Here is an 18,952-nt window from a genome sequence, read left to right on the forward strand (position 1 = left end):
ATGATTGAGAAATACTTGAAACTACGCACTTCATTTAAGAATTTGTTGATTATTTAGTTGGTACATTTTTACTTTAGTACTAAAAATGGGCCCCCCTCAAAAGTGCAAAAACAAAAAACTACTCGTTTTTCCTTTACAATGTTTTGCTAGGGGGGAAACTGGCCCGACTTCCCCCCCTCTCGGAGCCACTGTCTGTGATTGATCTCTGTTTGCGATTGAACAATAGCCTACACGTCAACAGTTCAGTTGTTTTTCATAGCAAAGGTCGAGAAAAAGCGAAAAAATGCGAGCACGTTTTAACGTTAGAAATTTGTCGCTTCTACCTTTTTCTCGACCTTTGCTATGTTAACGTGCATTTTTTTGCTGTGATGGTCAGAAATAAAAACAACTAAACTGAGTCCTGTAAAAATAAATTTGTATTTTAAACCTACTTTTGTTTCATAGTATTAAAGTGGCAACACTGATCAATGGCAACTGGCATAATGGCATAATGCCAGTGGCATTTGGCAACATTGACAATGCTTCAAGCTAAGCTAAGCCTTGAATGCCTGAGCCTGAATGACAATTGACATAAATTTTATTCATTACAGTCAGTAGAGGGCCAGCACAGAAGCAGCTCAATCCAATACGTGTTGTGTTAGCTTGCAATTGGTCTCTCTTTCTCAACTAACGGCCCAGTCAAGAAAAGAGAAATCACAACCGTCTCAGTCATCTGGTTCATCATAGGGCCTACTTAATCTTGTTTGCGACAGCTTATGTTTCAATCTGCAATTAAACTTGCTTTGAGAAGTTGTAGGTCTCTGCTTTCAAGGTTTGTAGTTGTTTTGTATTTCACTTTCATTTTTTATCATTAGTTAACCTTGGTTCAAATTTTAGCCTACTGATCACTGTTTTACGGTCGAATTTAATCTAATAAGGCTAATGTGTAAACAAGGTGGATTGAAGTCTATGTGACGTTGGGTAAATGGATACTTTTGCTTTAGCCTATTTGAAAAAGCTTTGATGGCTTAATCTTGGCAGTTTGGCATACTGGTGAAGTCTGGGTGGTTTCATCTACTAATGCCGTTGAAAAGGAGAGCAGTCCTTGAAATGTGTTAATCAAGCGCACACCTCGGGAGTCAAACCAGATCATGTATTTTTTTTTATTCATGACGTCAGGTACTTACACCGTCTAAGCTATCGGGGTTGACTGTCTTTACGGTGAGTATAATAACTTGATGGGATCCAGTCATTTGAATTAGCCTCAATTTGAAACTTTTTTATTTTTAGAAGAATGGAATTAGCTGAAAGCTCAGAATCAGGTATGTCATCATCATACTATTGTGTTTGGAGTTTTGTAAGTGTAATCTGCATTACTTGTTGAAATGACAATGTTTACCTACAGATTGCGATCAAAAAGCACTGTTTCATGAAAGGTGTTGCCAGGGTTAAAATTTTGTTTTTTACCCAGGACTTCAAATTTCCCAATTTATTTATATATATACCGGTATGATACAAGATTTTTTCTTCAACATTTTCAAATTAGGACAGAGTTTCTTATCTGGCAACATTAGTGTGGTAATAACAAGACCGTTAATTTAAGGCAGTGGCTATTTGACCGGCTCCGGTCTTTGAATCTGAAACACTATTTGACCGGTCATGACATTTTCTTTTTCTCTTTCAAAGCGAAAGACAAGAGGAGAAGAAAAAAGTGCCTATATAAGTTCTAACTTCAACAATTTTATTCAACTGAGTCCTTTGCTCGTGTGATTTTTCTCCGGCTGTTGTTTGCGAGTGAATGAGTTCGATACTACCCAGAAATGCTTTTTTTTAACTAAATTTTGATCCGAAGTGACTCAATGTGATCAATTTTTAATTCGAGAGCTTTTTTATATATGTCTTCAAATATAAGTAATAACGTTAGAGTATTTTTAATTTGTTGGAATTTGAGAATTTCTCTGAGTAAGTTTCCGTTCGTCATAAGAGGATGTGACCGACTTTGTCGAACAACGCATTACATTTCCGCTCTTAACAAGTTAGTTTGGTGGCTGTAAAAAGTTACAATACTTTAAAAAAAATGGTTTCATCAATGTTCAGTTAACTTTTAGCCAGTGTTTTTTTAGCAGGCAATTTTAGTTTAAAATAAAACGCTTCTGGGCAGTATCGTATTCATACCCTTGGGGATACCAGCCCGAGAAACATCGCACGCGCCGCTGACATTGACAAACTTGACATTGATGAAACCATTTTTTTAAAGAAGTATTGTATATAACTTTTTACAGCCACCAAACTAACTTGTTTAGAGCAGAAATGTAATGCGTCGTTCCTCGTTCAGCAAACACGGTCACATCCTCTTATGACGAACAGAAAATTACCAGTGGCGTAGCTAGGAAATGTGCCGCCCGGGGCGGATTCAGATTTTGCCGCCCCTTCAAAAAAAAGCATGTGAAAATGAAATGCGTTTTTTTATCAGATTTAGGGAATCAGATTATAATCAAGAATCGTAGTCTGAAAGTGCCGCCCCGGGGAGGTCTACCCCCCTAGGTACGCCACTGAAAATTACCCAGAGAAATTCTCAAATTAAAAATAACTTTATTACTTATATATATTTGAGAAGACATAAAAAAGCTACTCGAACTAAAAATTGACCACAAAAATGCAGCAACCTAACGATTGAGTTCACTTTGGATCAAAGTTTAATTTAAAAAAAAGGATTTCTGGGTAGTATCGAACTCATTCACTCGCAAACAACAGCCCGAGAAAGATCGCACGCGCCACGGACTCAGTTGAATAAAATTGTTGAATTTAGCATTTATATAGACACTTTTTTCTTTCATCTTTTGCTTTGAAAGAGAAAATGAAAAAAGAATACGTCATGACCGGTCAAATAGTGTTTCAGATTAAAAGACCGGAGCCGGTCAAATAGCCACTGCCTTAATTTAAAGCCCCTTTATTCATTTTATAGAAGATTTCTTAGACCATCACTGCTTACAACCTAATTAAGACCTGCAGATTATTATAGGTAGGCATGACCTTGTTTTGATCTATTAAATATATCTGTGTTCCCATTAAGTTTATCGTATATTAATATTTGTTTACTTTGGTAATGAGGTTTTGTTTAACAGGCAGTAAACGGAAACTTAATGATGATCAAGAAGTTGTGGAAAAAAAATTTAAGAGCAACATTGATGATGTGAAAGAAGTTTTGGATGACAAAAGTATTTATCAAAAAAACACAGTTGAAAGAAAGAAGCCTAGACAAAAGAAGCCAATGTCTTCATTTAAAATGAATACGCTCATCAAACGTAAAGCTGACATATTTGATGAAAATGAAACCAGTTACTATTTTGAAAATGGATTTAGAAAAGTTTTCCCTTACCATTTTACATTTCATACATTTTGTAAAGGTAAGCACACTTCTATTGGAGCTGGTGTACAAGTCTACGCCCTGGTCATAAATACCATGACGTCATAGATTGAAATCGACCAAAACTATAGGGTAAAGTAGCTGTTTTGTATCTTCACTACTTTTGTTGTACTATTTTCTAATCCCAACCGAAACCCTCACCTAACCCTGAAGGTTCGCGTTAGAAAATAGTGAAGTAAAAGGAAACAAGTTAAAGCATAAACAGTAGGGTGGCCAAAAAAAATGAAAATTTTTTATTTTTATTTGCACACCCTCTCATTTGAGGAGGATTCATGAAAAAATGACACTGTGAAAATTTGAAGTGAATCCGACAAGAGGAAGTGCTCTCCCACCGACCTCTAAATTTGCTTTCTTTGGCATAATTCATCAAAATTCCTTGAATATGTGACGTAATTCTTTTTTGACTTATCTACATTGCAGTTGCAGCATTTTTGTGTTAACCATTGTTTTACTCTGAATTTATGATATAATAAGTGTTTCCACATGCAGAAAAACAGAAATAATACACAAAATAGATCACATTAACAAGCGTTTGGTATGAAATTAAATGCACTAAACTTTAGCGAAAACCATATAAAAGTACGTTCACCAGTCACAGTCGCAACGCTTCAGGTGACAACACATTGCCCAGAAAAAGCAAAAGAAATGTTTGTAAAGAGTCAAGCCATTGATTTTATTTAATGGAGCTGTTGGCATGTTGGCTTTTACTTGCACTTGTTGGAAGCAGCTTTCTGTGTTGCTCGATCACCTGATAGAGGAGCTGGCGCTGTTGTTCATTTTCTGTAAGGACTTCATTGAAGTCAGTAGCTAATTTGACTGCCCAGTGCCCGCTCTGCACAATCATTGACGACTTTGAGATCATGGCATGCAAGAAATAGCAGCCTTCGATTAAATGCCTGCTGCATGACAGTGATAGCTTCAGTGTGGATTCCTGTATTGCTTGATGTCGTGTCAAAACAAAGTGCAGCTAAGTGCTCTGCTACAACTCGTGTATGAATTCCACTACTTTTTGGCCCATTAGTGATCCCGTTCCAACAGGCAGCTTCGGAATGCCAAGCAGTATCTCAACATGCATACCAGAAACTACAATGGCCAAAGATTCGCACTTTGTGCCATTGGCATTAGTCAAATGTTTACCATGAAAATGAACAACAAGTGGAACTGTAACTGTTGGTTTAAATTTTTGCAGCACTGCAGCTGCCAGGCTTTCACGTTTTTGTTTCGAGAATTCATGACAGAGGAATGTGACATTGTCAATTCATTTATATCAATTCCAGCTGCAGCAAGAGCAGGAGTGACGATCATCATTGCTTGACGACTTGATGTTATAGTTCTGTTCAGTGCTGCATTAAACAGTGGATTATCGATAATGCAGCGTTTTGGTAATGGCTGCTCCTACTGGGTTTTCTTTTGTTTTGGTGTTATTTGGATTTACAGTGCAAACAGTGGGTCACTGGAAGAATCTTCATCTGCTAATCATTTTCAGATGAGAAAGCAGCAGCACTTGATGGTACTGGATCAATGCGATTTCTGTTGCGTCTCTGTTCATCATCTTTGCGCTTTCTATACTTTGCAGCAGCTTGCCGATGCATTGGGTCCTCTGTTGTCATCAGTATCTGTCATGCACCACCTTGGTCTATCAAAAACTGACAGTCTTTTGGTATTGTTATGCGGCATTCCCAGTTAGCATGTGCAATATCAAATAATGCACTTAAGCTCTGGGTGAAGTCAGCTTCCGAGGTCAGCTGGGAAGCTGAATTTCGCCTCTCTTTGTGCTTTGATTCTCCTATATGCTCTTGATGGATGCGTTTTAGTTTGGTAACAACGTGAGTCTTTGCAGTGGTAGCGATATTAGCTTTCACTCACAAGAACTGTACTGCAAGCAAGTGGCAGTGTAACCTTATTGATCTTCATCTCGTAGAACCACACCCCAGACCCCATACAGGCAGCTGACATAGCCCCTCAAGGGAGTCAACACTAGAGAGTGGGTGTCCATTTGTTGACTCTCTTGAGGGCCATGTCAGCTGCCTGTATGGGATGTGGTTCTTCGCCGTCTACTACGAGATGAAGGTCAATAAGATTACACTGCCACTTGCATGCAGTACAGTTGTAGATGAAGTAATATTAACTACTACCATCTATGCCACTTTTTGGTTTGCAGCACCATCAATATCTGCCCCTACAAATGACTTAGCAATGTTACAGCTCACAGAGGATTATAAAGAGGTTGACAATGCAATTTCTCAAGTGGCAGAAAAAAGTTGAGGTTGCGCTTGTGGTACATCAGTGAGGATCTTGCTGCACTGCCTTTATTCAGTGATAATAACACAGATGATGAAAAGAAGGCAATCGTTAATGCTCTTAAGAAAGACCCATTTCCCGAAGATGTTCGTCGTGATGCCCCAAACAAAATTGTCAAGTTTAAACGTCTCTCTTTGGCACAGTTTGTAACACAGCGTTTACTTAACCTTTTCGAGTCACTGCTTCTGTTGACACATGGCGTGATCGTGATGATTATAAAGAAGCATGCAAAGTTTGGCGTCATCTCAAAGCCGTCAATGATTGTGCAGAGCAGGCAGTCAAATTAGCTACTGACTTCAATGAAGTCCATACAAAAAATGAACAACAGCGCCAGCTCCTCTATCAAGTGGTCAAGCACCACAGAAAGCTGCTTCCAACAAGTGCAATAAAGTCAACCAATGGCTTGACTCTTTACAAACATTTCTCTTGCAATTTCTGGGCAATGTGTTGTCACCTGAAGCGTTGCGATCGTGACTGGTGAACGTACTTTTATGCGGTTTTAGCTAAAGTTCAGTGCATTTAATTTCATACCAAACGCTTGTTAATGTGATCTATTTTGTGTATTATTTCTGTTTTTCTGCATGTGGAAACACTTATTGTATCATAAATTCAGAGTAAAACAATGGTTTACACAAAAATGCTGCAACTGCAATGTAGATAAGTCAAAAAAGAATTACGTCACATATTCAAGGAATTTTGACGAATTATGCCAAAGAAAGCAAACTTTGAGGTCGGTGGGAGAGCACTTCCTCTTGTCGGATTCACTTCAAATTTTCACAGTGTCATTTTTTCATGAATCCTCCTCAAATGAGAGGGTGTGCAAACAAAAATAAAAAATTTCCATTTTTTTTGGCCACCCTAATAAACAGCTTTCACTTAGTTGAATGTTTACTAAACACTAAATGTTTAGTGTTCACACACTCCACCCTATATAAATACTATATATATAGCCTATGTCTTGGTTGATTCCAATCTTTGACGTTAATTGTCGTTGTAGCATTTATGACCAGGACAGAGACTTGTACACTAGCTTTTTTCTATTTATAGCTGTGGAAAATTCATTCCTTTGAAAAGTGCATGATTCTGAATCTAAGGATTGAACACCAACAAATCTTGATTCACTCTGATGGCATATCTCCATGCCACCTGGTCCTGTTGTTACAGACACTTTGCTTTTTGTATAAATACGGTACCTAGATACCTTTTGTCAGCTTGGTAAGTGAGGCAATGCTTTCCACACAACAGTTTGTATTGAACAACAAAAAATATACAAAAAGTTTTCATTCCATGTGAACACTTCAAAGGCAAAATAGAAGCATAAAAAAGTAACAGCCAGATTTTCTATTTGCCTATGAGTTAGACCGAAAAAAATTGAAGTTTTCTGCCAAAATATCTAAAACAGTTTTGTACTTGTTTTAATGCAACCATTGGACTGTGTTGCTATCAAGTACCACAGTCGCATTTCCATTTCGAGATCCGTGAATGGGGCAGTGACGAATGATGTGCCACACGGTTTGAGAGTAGGATAGCTGATAATTTGGACGCAATATAAAAATCTCCTGTTGTCTGTTGCAAACATTTTTTGATAGATGCTTGAAGTGTTTTAATTTATTTCAGAACGGTGGGTAGGAAAGACTTTACTAGAAGTTTATTCAAAGGAATTCCGTTATTATCCCATCAGTCATTATGAGAATGCAAGAAAAAACGAACGTTTACTGCTCAACATGAAGCCAATACCTTCACTAGAAGTTGCTCTCAAGGACAATGACATGCTTACATCTAGGTGGGTTTTATTTTGCATCAAAATTTTGTTAAATTATTCAAAATCACAACTGTTTTTAAAGTAGTAATTTGTTTGTTTTATATACTTTTTATGTATCATGTTACTTGGCTAATTATAAAGGTTATTCCAATATTTATAAAGGTTATTCCAGTAATATAGTTTCAAGAGAGAGAGTTTGCTTTTTTGTACCAAGACAGGCAAGACACAACAATACAACATGGTTGAGCATTGTAGCAATGTATTTTACATATTTACAAATAGTTTTAGCAGTCGAACGTTACCGGCTTAACTTAAGTCCTCTTTAGGAATCTGTAAATATTTATAAAAATGCAATAAATTTCAATTTCTTGAAGGTAACTACCCGTAGCGAATTGAATAAACATCAAGAAATACGCAGTGATTGAAAACCAACAGTCTTTCTTCTTCGTTCTGAACCTTCTTCGCCACTCCAGGGGTCGAGGGGCTCTGCCTTTTACCACCCTTGGGCAGTGGCGGCGGCGCGGTCTAGATGTTTGGGGGGTCTGCTACTACTCGGTGAGTCCGATTCGGTGAGTCTGATTCGGTGAGTTCCTAACCTCTAACCCCTAACTCCTAACCCCTAACCCTAAAACGGCAATGATAATTAGGCTACGGTACCCGATAATTAAAAAAAAAAAATTAAAAAAATCCCCCGTGAAGGGATCGGACTCACCGAATCGGACTCACCGAATCGGACTCACCGAATCGGACTCACCGAAACGGGCCATTCCGATGTTTGGGCAGGTGTCGAGCAGCCATTTAATTGATTTGTCATCCAGTTCACGCAGAGCACGCACACCATTTGGCGCATGGTAGATGGCGCAGTTACAGATGGGGTGGTCTACGGTTTGTTCCTCCTTGCCACACTCAGAAATCGCGGATGGAGCCATCCCCCATTTGTGCATGTTGGAGCGGAATAGTCCAACGCCAGTACGCAGGCGGTTGAGCCGCACCCAGGCCTTGCTTGGCAAATGCATTCCGGTTGGGTGGTTGCTGGTGTCGGAGATGAAACTTTGGAGTCTTGAGGAGTTCTTCTTCCACTTCGAGCTCCATTGGTGGTCCGCCCAGGTAACCGCACTGATGGTTGGTCTTCAGTGGTTTTCATCAGGAGTTGTGCGGCACATGCAAATGGGTGTCTCGATTTCAGTCGCTGAGGTTTCTCATTCACAGACTCGTAGAGACTTGAGTAGAGCAAGTGGTTGGGGTTCGTAGCGCGACGAGAAAGAGACAGGATAGCTTCTTCGCCACGAAGCTCAGCTGGTTGGATGCCTGCAAGGACAGGGAGATGTTCCGATGGTGTAGGTCGCAGGCATCCTGTCACGATACGCAAGGCGTCGTTTATGGCAGTGTCGATTTGATGGCAGTGGGCACTGCGGCTCCAGACAGGTACACAGTATTCTGCTGGAGCGTGAATTAGCGCGATGGTGGCAATGCGCAGGGTATTGACTCCGGCTCCCCAGCCTGAGCCAGCCAGACGCCTTAGCAAAGCTGTGCGTGTTGAGATCTTTTTGCGTTGTGACTCCGAATGTTGACGGTAAGTGAGCGACTTGTCCAGGACTAACCCCAGATATTTAGGGTTTGGGCAGAAGGGCAGGATTGGATTTTTCCATCGGTGTTGATCTTGAGCTCACGCTTCGCTTCCCGGTTGTTTAAGTGGAAGGCTGTCGTCACTGTTTTGGTTTCGCTGAGCTTCAGTCTCCATCTCTGGAGGTATGCCGAAAGTGTCGACATGTCCTGGTTTAGAGTCTCTTCTATTGTATCCCATTGATTCGACAAGTGTAAAATGGCCAAATCATCGGCATAGGCGTACTTTGCGGATACCATGATTGGTAAGTCGTGGATGTAGATGTTAAACAGAAGGGGGGCCAGGACAGATCCCTGAGGGACGCTATTCTTAAGGCGTTGTAACCTGCTTGATTTACCACTTCCGGTGGTGAGGGTAAAGCTTCTGTTGTAAACGAGCTCCATGATCATGCGGACCATGTGCCTGTCCGGGAGCAGGCGGAGGAGTTTGCAGGTGAGGCCTTGGTGCAATACGGTGTCGTATGCGGCTGTGAGGTCAAGGAACACAGCACCAGCCTTCTTCTTTGCCTCAAAGCAGTCTTCGATGTCTTGAGTCATGAGAGTGACTTGGTCTACAGTAGATCTTCCACGTCGAAAACCAGCTTGTTCCCGGGGCAAGAGTGGGTCTATAATTGGTTCGACTCTAGTGTAGATAATATGTTTGAAGATTTTAAAAGGGATACAGAGAAGAGATATAGGTCGATAGCTCTTCGGATCCTCTTGTGGCTTATAAGGCTTAGGGATCGCGACTACTTTGGTTCGTCTCCAAATTTTGGGGATTTTGAGTTGACATTATAAGCAGGAAGACAGGAATTTGCGCAGCCAAAACTTCATGGTGGTGCCAGCATGGAGTACAAGTTCGGGGCAGATGTTATCGGGACCAGGGGCCTTATGGTTCTTAGTTGATTGTAGGGCAGCGGTGAACTCATGGGACGTAAATTCACCAGAAATGCTTTCCTCGTCTGGTGTTGGGGTTTTCCAGAGATCAGACGTTTCCCTCTTTACAAGTTTGGAGAACTTGCGGTCGCCTATTTTGTAGGAAAATCAACAGTGTGGAAAACAGACAGATAGACGAAAACAAATCACATTAGGAAAAAGTCAACTAAGTACCGTAACTATCTTATAATATAAATAGATTTGCACCACAGGGTACGTGATACATCTGGTAAATGTTGAGGAAAATGGAGGCGTCTCCCGCAAATAATTGTTTAAATTTGATTGTGGCATTTGATTCGAACTATATACGACATTTGAGCAGAGAGGCAAATGCGTCTGGGTTTTAGTTGAAATTAGGAACTAATTTTGAGTGTTTTATAAATAGGACAAAACGTCCACATCAAATTTACTTTTAACTATAGTGGCATATGGATTGCTAATTTAGATTATTCACTTTCTGTCTGTCCTGTCATTCGCACAACAACCTTGCGGTAGCTTTTATGACATCAGAATTGTAATAGCATCTTCAGATGGCTCATAAAAAATTATTTGGTAGATTAAAAATTGATATGCATGAATACACTTTTGTAATGGGATGGCAGTTCGCAGAATATTACCGCAGTAAGCAGTTAATCATCATCATCTTTTAGTTTCTGTCCTCTTGTCGAATGTCGAGGGTTGGAGGCAATGAGACGTCAAGTTTCAAGCAGTTAATGCAGCTGCTGTGGTATATAATTGATTAAAGATTATTTGGGAAGAAAAACAGGCATAACCTTCCACGTGTGATTATATTTTCATGTTTTGCAATCACAGGTTAAACTGAGAAAGATTTAATATTTTAAGATCTATTTGATCAAAGAAAATGCCATAATTCGTTGTTGTAAAACAGTTTTAATTGCCTACCACACCTGACTATTTTAATTAATCTTGCCAGTCTTCACCGGCATGAAGGATGCGTGAGTGGAACAGAAATTAAAATCCTAGCTGATGACAACAAATATCTAGTGGTGGACAAGCCATCGAGCATTCCCATCCATCCATGCGGACGATACCGGAATAATTCACTTGTATACATTTTAAGAAAGGTTTGTGGTTATTTCAATTTTGTTCAAGTTGAAGTCACAAAAAATTATCTTATTTCGAACTTGTTTTATGCATTTGATGTTGGATCATATCAGTACAGGTACTCTTGAAATTTATGGATGACACAATCAAATATTAAAACTTTTCCCGCATTGTGGACCTTAACTTTTAAGGCCAAATTGGCCTTAGAATGGTATCATTTAATGGCATACACTTCCATAAGGATTTGACTGATTAGATAGGTTGCACTTTTCCACCATTTGCTTTTCACGTTTATATAAACCCGAAACTTGGCGTTTCATTGCCTCCAATCCTCGACGAGAGGAGGGAACTTAATGGGTCCACGTCTATTAGGCGCTGACAGTTAGGCGCTGGTCTAATAGGCGCGCACACTGTGGCGTCTGGATATTTAGGTGCGGAGCACTGTGGCGCCCGGTCATTTAGGTGCTATTCCTAGTAAAGTCTGCAGATTGTATCAGCTTGGCAGGTAGGGGCGTAGGGCAATGCTTTTCACACAAAATATTATATTGAACAGAAAAATATGTTGTTTTGTTAATGCGTGTGCGTTGTTGGTCATGGCTTCAGTGAGTGAAGTTGCTTAAACCGGCAATGCTTTTTCACACAAAATGTTAAATTGAACAGAAAAATATGTCATGGCTTCCGTGAGTGAAGCTGCTTAAACCGGCAATGCTTTTTCACACAAAATATTATATTAAACAGAAAAATGTATGGGTGAAGCTGCTTGAACCAGCAATGATTTTCACACAAAGTATTATATTATTACCGTAGCCAAAAAAGGACAGGCAAAGACTATGGATCTGCCATGATTTACGACGTAGGGATACTTCCGTAGGATTACTTCCAATAATGTTCGGAAGCTTGAATAATTTATTGATAAAGCTTTCACCAACGCAAACCTGGACTAACAACAAATAAAACAATAATAAATCAATAAAACAACAATATATTTTTCTGTTCAATATAACATTTTATGTGAAAAGCATTGCCGGTTTAAGCAGCTTCACTCACGGAAGCCATGATATAATTTTCTGGAAAGCTGCCAAGCTGTTACAATCTACAGACTTTACTAGGAATAGCACCTAAATGACCGGGCGCCACAGTGCTCCGCACCTAAATATCCAGACGCCACAGTGTGCGCGCCTATTAGACCAGCGCCTAATTGTCAGCGCCTAAAAGACTTGCTCCCAACTTAATAATGATGATCTTCATTTATGTAATTCTTATTTTTTTAAGTAGAAGCCAACGTGTGAATGAGATTTTGTAAACACAGGTTGTCACAAAGCGTTGTGACAGCAGCTCGGCTTGTTTTGGCCGGAAGCGCCGTGTCTAAGAAAACCCAAAACTTTGTTAGGAATTCGGCTACAAGAACCTGTTGGGTTGTCATCGTTTGGATCGCCTCACATCCGGGATTGTGATATTCGCCAAAACCAAAAATATCGCCACCAAAGTAACTACGGAAATACGTGAGAGACAGGTATGCGGCCAGGGTTGGTTGGGTAAAACCTCTGGAAGGTTTTTCCCAGTTTCCCCCGGGTAAAACTGGGGGAAACCGGGTAAAACTGGGGGAAACCCTTAAAACTTCTAAATGTGTTGTTTGCGGAGTTTCTTATGCAATATAATGACTAGCCAGCTGTTTAGCTGTTATCTCATGACATTTTTCAATTGAATTGCATCAATACTTAGATAAAATAAATAAAGCTTCGGATCATCACAGAGTGATATTTCAGGTTTTTCTTTTGACACTTTCTCAATGCGTACTGACCCACTGTCTGCTGGCAGTACCAAACTACCAATAGTAATTTCTTATTGAATTCCGATGATCTACCTCCAGCTCAAAGACCACGCCAGTCAGTGTTGTGCTGTTGTGACTAATTGCTTCAGTGTAAACTAATGATTGGACCTATCTATTATTAGATATTAGTAAATCACAGTATTTTTCTTTTTTTGTAAGATGAGCACAGGAAATCTTATAGGTTGATTCAAAATATGATGGATTGATGGTAATAAACATTAACTATGAGGAGTAATCATTATTAGTCATTCACATTTGCAAATTTCAACAACTCAAGTTTTACCCAGTTTCCCCAGTTTTTCCCAGTTTCCCCCAAAAGGTTTTTCCCAGTTTCCCCCAGGGTTTTACCCGGGTAAAACTAAAGTGGGGGAAACCTCCTTGGCCAACCCTGTATGCGGCTGATAGGTCTAGTTAGAATTTCATTGAAAACGTGCAGATAAATAAATTTTGTTTTCCTGCCCATACATATCTCTTCTGTTTCACCACGTCCATGCAGTATTGCAGTAGTAACTTGTGCGTTTGATACGTTGATGGAAGTATACAAAGTGGAATGCTCCCGATGACTAAATTATAGGTTTGGCTTGCCGTATTTGACGGTTTTCTCGCCTTTCAGGTGGAGAAGGAATACGTCTGTGAGGTTGTTGGGGAATTCCCTTCATCAGAGGCACCCGTCGTCTGCAACCAACCCGTGACCGTCTTTGACAGGAAAATAGGAATATGCGCCGCTTGGGAAGTCGAGGGATTGCAATCTAAGGACGCCTCCACAGAATTCCAAAGGATTAGTTCCAATGGGAAAACCAGCATTGTATTGTGTAGACCCAAAACAGGTGAGTTGTTTGACGCTAAAGTCGCCATGGCTGTAGATCTGAAGGTGGTTTAATTATTTCATTTCGTGTTGAATTCAAATCTGGGCTAAGATATCTTTTATCACATTAGCTTTTAAGATAATAACAAACATTGATCTTTTGTCTAAAAGTTAAATAATTTGCGTTGTGTTTACCACCTAAAACTAAATTATCACTCCTCATCTGATGTGAAAGAATCTGAGCTATGATCCGGACACAGAATCGTCTTCAGGCGATCCTCCGGAAGAACAATATCGTTGACGGGTGATCATTTATTCAGGTCGAACTCACCAGATCCGAGTCCACCTCCAATACCTCGGCTTCCCCATAACCAACGACCCCATGTACAACAATGAGGCGTGGGGCGAAGACCGATTCCGCGAGGGGCCGTGTTCGATACCCGTCCAAGACGTCGCTCTCGATATTTCGCGAACTTATCAATTCGACCCTTCTGGTCACGTGCTGGACAGCGAGACTCGCGTTTCTGAAGATTGCAATCAACGTTCGGACAAAACGTCGGATTCCAGTGACGTCAGTCTTCAGCCAACGCCTGGCGGTAGTTTCCCCCCAGAAGGCGACTCATCGAAGAATGACGCCAACCGTGACGTCATAGAAGGAGCCGATTCAACCAACAATCCTCATTACTCCCCGGACTGCAGCGAGTGCAAGCACCCCCTCCCAGACCCGGACCCGAGTTGGATGGTGATGCATTTGCACGCAATGAGGTACAAAGGCACTGACTGGGAGTTCCAAACGCCGCTGCCAGAGTGGGCGCTGAAGGCTGACAATCAGCGAGCAGCGCAGTCGCTCTAGCTTAGTTTGGTGATGTTTGTCCTGATCATGTACCGGTGACCAATTGTGACGTAATACTGCATCCACTTGAATGCGCCCGACGGATCGTGTTGTGTGTGGTTGGGAATTACATTTGCCTGATGTCATGCAAGTGCGACCATTGTGTTGGTTGTCTTATTGGTTCGAGGTTATAACCCGTTGTCTCACCTGAATTGGCAGTGAAACATGATAAAATATAATTTCTACAAAATTTTACGGCCGAATCTGTTAAACCAAAGTGCTAAAATAGTGGATTTTTTTGATAGCGCGATAAATTTGTAGGGCGGACTTTGTGGTAATAAATCTTGCGCGAAAAATTTTGTTTTCAGATAAATTTAATCTAACCCTGAAGAACAGATATTTTTACACAACATCTAAGTAAGAGGAAAGTCGCTATTTAACACACCAGCATCATTTTTTCGTGAATTGCACTTCCAAGACTGTTTCAAAAAGCTTTTGACTATCGCTAAAGCAAAAACAACTGGAAACCATCAGAAGTGAAATTTGGGTTGGGGTTAATGAAGCACACCCGTCACCCATGCACAAAAATTTGGCTTTGGTGATTTCATGGTGATTCAAGTTATGAAAAACACTGCCAGTGGTTTGACGACCACAGTGGTTGCTCGCTGCCTTATTGTCTTGGTGGTTCAGTTCAGTTCAGTTTATTTTTTGTTTTGTTGGCGAAAAAGAAAGACACAAAAAGCAAAAACACAATAAACACAAATAATTCGCACAACAAGGATGGCGGCGAAAGACCAAAAGGTCATCAAAGTCAGCTGCCACCCAAACATTTAAACAAAAGACCCAAAATTAAGAACATTAACACATACGGTATATAATATATAGCACAATACCAGCACTTAAATTTGTAAAAATTAACAATGGAATTTACAATACATTAACAATGGAATAACACAGGGCAACATAAAAAACATTGTGAAGAGAAATAAGCGGATGATACGTTTCAGGAGTGATCATTGTACAAATTCTTTAATAAACATTTATATTTAAATTTAAAAACATTGTAAGACTTTTCTTTTATTTCTTTTGGTACTTGATTCCATAGTTTCACTCCATTAAAACATAGCATCTTCTTACCAGAGTTTGACGTTGTAGAAGGCAAATATAAATCATTTTTTTGGTTCTGACGAGTTTTATGATGGTGAATTTCATTTACAAAAATAAAGCAGCCAGCAAAGGCCCGGGGCAGCATTTTGTGCACATATTTGTACATAAATTTTGCAGTTTCTAATTTAATAATATCGTCAATTCTGAGCACATTAAATTGGTGATAAAGAACAGTTGTATTTGTTGACCTCGGCAAAAATAAGCAGGATCGAATGAACTTGTTTTGTAACACTTGTAGTGGAGCAAGCAATGTAGAGTTTGCTCTTCCCCAATTTATAATCGAGTATTGGATCTTGGATTGAAACAAAGCATAATATAAAGCCCGTAATACTGTTAAAGGGACAATGTATCTCAGCTTAAATGCTATGCCGCAGACCTTTGCAAGCTGCTTTCTAAGATTAATAATATGACTATCCCATGTCAATCGCTCATCCAAAGTTACACCTAGATAGTTTATACATTTCTTCCTTTCGATGGATCGGCCACTGATGGACAGACTAAAATTTTCTGCTGCACTTTTTTTGTTGCAGAGGATCATATAAGTAGTTTTACTATAATTTAATGAAAGTTTATTCGATTTCATCCACACATCAATTTTTTCTATTTCTCTATTGACATTTTTTTGGAGAGATGACAGGCATTTATCTGACATATGAAAGTTTGAGTCATCAGCAAAAAGTGTAGTTGAAAAAGAAGATGCATTTGGAAGATCATTCACATAAAGAAGAAAAAGCAAGGGACCAAGGATTGACCCCTGTGGAACACCACATGTAACAACATTGAAATTAGAATTCTTACCGTTAATTTTTGTACTTTGCATTCTATTTGTTAGATAAGATGTTAAAACGTTTAAAAACTTGCCACGAAAGCCATAATGGTGAAGTTTTTTTAAAAGTATGCCATGATCAACTGTATCGAAAGCTTTACTTAAATCAACAAAAACCGAGCATGTGTATTTATGATCATTCAAGTTAGAAAGTAAATCATCATAAATTTTTGTCAATGCTAAGCTTGTTGAATCATTTTCACGAAAACCATGTTGAGCTGAGGTTAAAATATTATATTTGTCAATAAAATTCATCATCCGTTTATATAGAATTTTTTCGAAAATTTTGGAAAAAGTTGGCAATAAAGAAATTGGTCGCAAATCTGTAAAGTGTAAAGGTGAACTAACTTTTGGTACAGGTATTATCAGACTCTTTTTGAGTACATCAGGAAAGATTTCTTGCAAGACACATTTATTCAGTACTTTTGTTAAAAAAGGGCATATAATTACATTAGCCATTTTGATAAATTTAGAAGGTACCGGTATTTCAAAAATGCCTGAAGCTTTATTTGCTTTGAGGCTCCTTATAGCATCAGATACTTCTATCTCATTTATATCAGGAAAGCCAAAAGAAGAACATTTTCTGTTTAACATGAATGATTCAAAATTTACATTTGAATTTGGAATTTTAGCTGCCATTGAAGTTCCAATATTTGTGAAGTAATTATTTAATAAATTAATGAATTCAATAGAATCGGTTTTATAGCTTTTATCATTTATAGTCATAGTTGAAGGAAGCTTTTTATGATTCGAATTTCTTTTCCCCTCTATCATCTCATGAATGATCTTCCATGTTTTCTTGGAATCACTTTTTGTTTCTTCAAACTTTTTTTTATAATGTTGATTTTTCAGTGATTGTTTCAAATGATTCAGCTTATTGCAATATGCTTTGTATTTCCTCTTTGCTGATTCATTTTTATTTTTTATCCAATATCTAAATAGTCTGTTTTTTGTTTTAATAGATTTATGAATGCCTTTTGTTATCCATGGTTTGTTAGAGAGCTTAATTTCAGTTCTCGACATGTTTCTAAGTGGTGCATGTTTATCTAGTGTTGCTTGAAATCGCATAATAAAAGAGTGCATCAAGTTGTCTGCATCATCACAATCAGTATTTACTTCATTCAAATTAGACTCTAAATCGCATAAGAAGCTGTCAAGACAAAAGTTTTTTAAGCTTCGAATTTTTTTAGTGGGTGAGTTACACACTACATTTTTATTTTTAACACATAAGAAAACAGGTAAATGATCAGAGATGTCATGTAAGCAAATGCCATAGGCATTTTGGTTACAAGTTATGTTTGTGTAGATGTGATCTAGTAGGCTTGGATTAGATTCTCCACAAAATCTAGTTGCACTTGTTATCAATGACTGGCAGCCTGCAGCTTCAAGGGCTTCTTTATAATTTAATACTGCAGGAGACTTTGCAGCCTTTAACAAGTCAATATTTATATCTCCACAAATTATGTATTTACATCGAGAGTTTTCTAATTTATTTAAAGAATCAATTATTTTGTCTTTGAATGCAGAAAAAGCGTAACTAGGATGACGATATATGACTCCTACAATAATACTTGGTGAGTTTTTTTGCACAATTTCAACCCACAGATTTTCACAATTGGGTATATCAATCGAAAGGTCTTTTCGCTCATTAAAACTGGGTGCTGTGAGTTACCCAGCCAGGGGATAAAAGATCGTTTTTCCACGCTACAGAGTTAGTTCTGTTGCTTGTCTACGAGGCTTCCCTCTTTACACTTTTGTAGGCTACAATTAGAACTCGCCAATAATAATAAAAAAAATTACGATTTCCATACATTTTTTCGATCTTTTAAGCGTTGTGCTATGCTGAAGTGTACACAAAAACATAACAGTTTACGGCATAGTGCACATTTACCTCTTGAATTGAATTAAAATTGGAATTCTGGAAAAAATTGATTCGTTTAAGCCAGGGATTGGCAACCTGCGGCTCCCTCTAAATTTGACAAAACTGGTGGTTTAAATTTAGCTTTGATTATTATAATGCAAACTAAATGGTATCAAGCATTGTTTACTAGTTGCGCAAGACGATGCAGCAATGAGCCCTCACAGCGTGATGCTCTGTCAGAAAATAATAGATTATTTACAAATTTTGCCTTTCAAGTTTTGACTTTATCATGCCAGTTTACCACTTTCAGGGCTAACAGCCTGTTTCAAGAAAGGGAACGGTTTTATGCGATAATAGACGATTTCACTTAGCACGGACAAATGAACTTAAACAAGAATTTTGGAACACAATACTGAGCTTGTTGGCAAGCAAGTTTTCAATAAACCTGTAATCACATACCAGTAAACTAAACTTCCTCCATTTGAAACTATCATAGATAACAACATTTGCTTGATTTACTTATATTTTCAAGATTTACTACAATGACAAGCAGGGCTG

General features: G+C 38.8%; 1 protein-coding gene across 1 annotated transcript; it reads left to right on the forward strand.

The window, feature by feature from the left end:
• The first annotated feature begins 552 nt into the window (after window positions 1-552).
• LOC145784892 (pseudouridylate synthase RPUSD2-like) lies at window positions 553-15,080 on the forward strand. Its single transcript, XM_082596730.1, has 8 exons — window positions 553-811; window positions 1,270-1,301; window positions 3,105-3,386; window positions 7,325-7,490; window positions 10,942-11,092; window positions 12,463-12,585; window positions 13,517-13,730; window positions 14,029-15,080. Exons 1-8 carry the CDS (start codon window positions 756-758, stop codon window positions 14,559-14,561), a joined length of 1,557 nt encoding a protein of 518 aa, XP_082452856.1. The 5' UTR covers window positions 553-755; the 3' UTR covers window positions 14,562-15,080.
• Window positions 15,081-18,952: the final 3,872 nt, after the last annotated feature.

This window comes from Aplidium turbinatum, chromosome 15, assembly GCF_918807975.1.
Source record: "Aplidium turbinatum chromosome 15, kaAplTurb1.1, whole genome shotgun sequence".
NCBI classification, from domain to species: Eukaryota; Metazoa; Chordata; class Ascidiacea; order Aplousobranchia; family Polyclinidae; genus Aplidium; species Aplidium turbinatum.

Coding starts and splice junctions, on each gene's coding strand:
- LOC145784892 (XM_082596730.1), top strand. CDS start 756: ATGTTTCAATCTGCAATTAAACTTGCTTTGAGAAGTTGTAGGTCTCTG. Junction 7,491..10,941: donor AATGACATGCTTACATCTAG/GTGGGTTTTATT, acceptor TAATCTTGCCAG/TCTTCACCGGCATGAAGGAT. Junction 13,731..14,028: donor ATTGTGTAGACCCAAAACAG/GTGAGTTGTTTG, acceptor TCATTTATTCAG/GTCGAACTCACCAGATCCGA.